Here is a 2979-nt window from a genome sequence, read left to right as displayed (position 1 = left end):
ACTATTTTCTATTCCGCTGAAATTCTGACCACATAATTTCTACTTGAAAATTTTCCATGTAAACACAAATTTAAATACCTAAAGGTTTTTCTTCTTATGTAAATAACATTAATAAACAATTCCCATTATACGTTTCAACTTTTGCTTCCACACATTCCACAACGAACAGTTGATTCCCCTCATGTATAAATAAAGGACTATAAATATACATATGTACACACACACACACATATATATATATATATATATATATATATATATATATATATATATATATATATATATATATATATATATATATATATAAAATCTATATATACATACATATGATATATATATACATACATCTATCTATCTATATACCAAGGCACTTCCCCCAATTTTGGGGGGTAGCCGACACCAACAATGAAACAAAACAAAAAGGGGACCTCTACTCTCTATGTTCCTTCAGCCTAATCAGGGACCCAACCGAGTTCAGCTGGTACTGCTAGGGTGCCACAGCCCAACCTCCCACATTTCCACCACAGATGAAGCTTCATAATGCTGACTCCCCTACTGCTGCTACCTCCGCGGTCATCTAAGGCCGCAGAGGAAGCAGCAGGGCCTACTGGAACTGCGTCACAATCGCTCGCCATTCATTCCTATTTCTAGCACGCTCTCTTGCCTCTCTCACATCTATCCTCCTATCACCCAGAGCTTTCTTCACACCATCCATCCACCCAAACCTTGGCCTTCCTCTTGTACTTCTCCCATCAACTCTTGCATTCATCACCTTCTTTAGCAGACAACCATTTTCCATTCTCTCAACATGGCCAAACCACCTCAACACATTCATATCCACTCTAGCCGCTAACTCATTTCTTACACCCGTTCTCTCCCTCACCACTTCGTTCCTAACCCTATCTACTCGAGATACACCAGCCATACTCCTCAGACACTTCATCTCAAACACATTCAATTTCTGTCTCTCCATCACTTTCATTCCCCACGACTCCGATCCATACATCACAGTTGGTACAATCACTTTCTCATATAGAACTCTCTTTACATTCATGCCCAACCCTCTATTTTTTACTACTCCCTTAACTGCCCCCAACACTTTGCAACCTTCATTCACTCTCTGACGTACATCTGCTTCCACTCCACCATTTGCTGCAACAATAGACCCCAAGTACTTAAACTGATCCACCTCCTCAAGTAACTCTCCATTCAACATGACATTCAACCTTGCACCACCTTCCCTTCTCGTACATCTCATAACCTTACTCTTACCCACATTAACTCTCAACTTCCTTCTCTCACACACCCTTCCAAATTCCGTCACCAGTCGGTCAAGCCTCTCTTCCGTGTCTGCCACCAGCACAGCATCATCCGCAAACAACAACCGACCCACCTCCCATTCATGGTCACTCCCGCCTACCAGTCCCAATCCTCGTCCAAGCACTCGAGCACTCACCTCTCTCACCACTCCATCAACATACAAGTCAAACAACCACGGCGACATCACACATCCCTGCCTCAGCCCCACTCTCACCGGAAACCAATCACTCACTTCACCTCCCACTCCAACACACGCTTCACTACCCTTGCATAAACTTTTCACTGCTTGCAACAACCCTCCACCAACTCCACATAACCCCATCACATCCCACATTGCTTCCCTATCAACTCTATTACACGCTTTCTCCAGATCCATAAACGCAACATACACCTCCTTACCTTCCGCTAAATATCTCTCGCATATCTGCCCAACTGCAAAAATCTGATTCATACAACCCCCACCTCTTCTAAAACCACCCTGTACTTCCAAGATTGCATTCTCTGTCTCATCCCTAATCCCATCAATCAGCACTCCACCATACACTTTTCCAACTACACTCAACAAACTAATACCTCCCGAATTACAACACTCATGCACACCTCCCCCACCCCTATATAGTGGCACAATACACGCACAAACCCAATCCACTGGTACCACTGACAACACAAAACACACACCAAACAATCTCACCAACCACTCAAGCACAGTCACACCCCCCTCCCCCAACATCTCAGCCCTCACACCGTCCACACCAGATGCTCCTCCCACTCTCGCCTCATCCAGTGCTCTCCTCACCTCCTCTATTGCTATCTCTCTCCCATTCCCACCTCCCACCACCGGCACCCCAACACCTGGAACAGCAATCACATCTGCCTCCCTATTATCCTCAACATTCAGCAAACTTTCAAAATACTCCGCCCACCCCTTCCCCGCCTCCTCTCCCCCTAACAACCTTCCACTTCCATCCTTCACCGTCCCTTCAATTCTCGCGCCAGCCCTCCTTACTCTCTTCACCTCTTTCCAAAACTTCCTCCCACTCACCTCATATGACTGACCCAATCCCTGACCCCACCTCAGGTCAGCTGCCCTCCCCGCCTCACGTACCCCGCGCCCCACCTCCACCCCTTTCCCTCCATACCCTTCACACCTCTCCACACTATTACTCTGCAGCCACTCTTCAAAAGCCCCCCCCCTCTCTTCCACCTTCACCCCCACTCCCTCATCCCATCACTCACCGCCCCTCCTCACGCTGCCCCCAACAACCTTCTTGCCACACACATCACTCGCAATCCTAACAAAACCTTCCCTTACCAACTTCCACTCCTCCTCCAAATCACCAGTTTCTCCCACTCTCACCTCATCACATGCCACCCTCAACCCTTCCCGACATTTACCCCTTACCCCCGGCTTCATTAGCTCTCCAATCCCCACCACCTCCCCCCTACATCCACCCACTCCATTCCCCCACTCTCCTGCTACAACCAATCTTCCCTCCACCAAAAAATGATCAGACACACCGTCAGCCACACCCCCAAACACGCGCACGTCCTTCAATCCTCCAAACATTCCCCCAGCCACCAACACACAATCCACAGTTGGTCGTTTCTTAGCATTATTATTGATATTTTAAGTAATAGATCTCAAAGAGTTGTTGTTGA

General features: G+C 47.0%; 1 protein-coding gene across 1 annotated transcript; it reads left to right on the top strand.

Annotated features, from left to right (window-relative positions):
• Window positions 1–2076: 2076 nt before the first annotated feature.
• LOC137652735 (uncharacterized) lies at window positions 2077–2616 on the top strand. Its single transcript, XM_068386140.1, has one exon. It carries the CDS (start codon window positions 2077–2079, stop codon window positions 2614–2616), a length of 540 nt encoding a protein of 179 aa, XP_068242241.1.
• The last annotated feature ends 363 nt before the right edge of the window (window positions 2617–2979 follow it).

Source organism: Palaemon carinicauda, chromosome 14 (genome assembly GCF_036898095.1).
Source record: "Palaemon carinicauda isolate YSFRI2023 chromosome 14, ASM3689809v2, whole genome shotgun sequence".
NCBI lineage: Eukaryota > Metazoa > Arthropoda > Malacostraca > Decapoda > Palaemonidae > Palaemon > Palaemon carinicauda.
The sequence above is the reverse complement of the archived record's forward strand: the minus strand, read 5'-3'. Positions and strand labels throughout refer to the sequence as shown.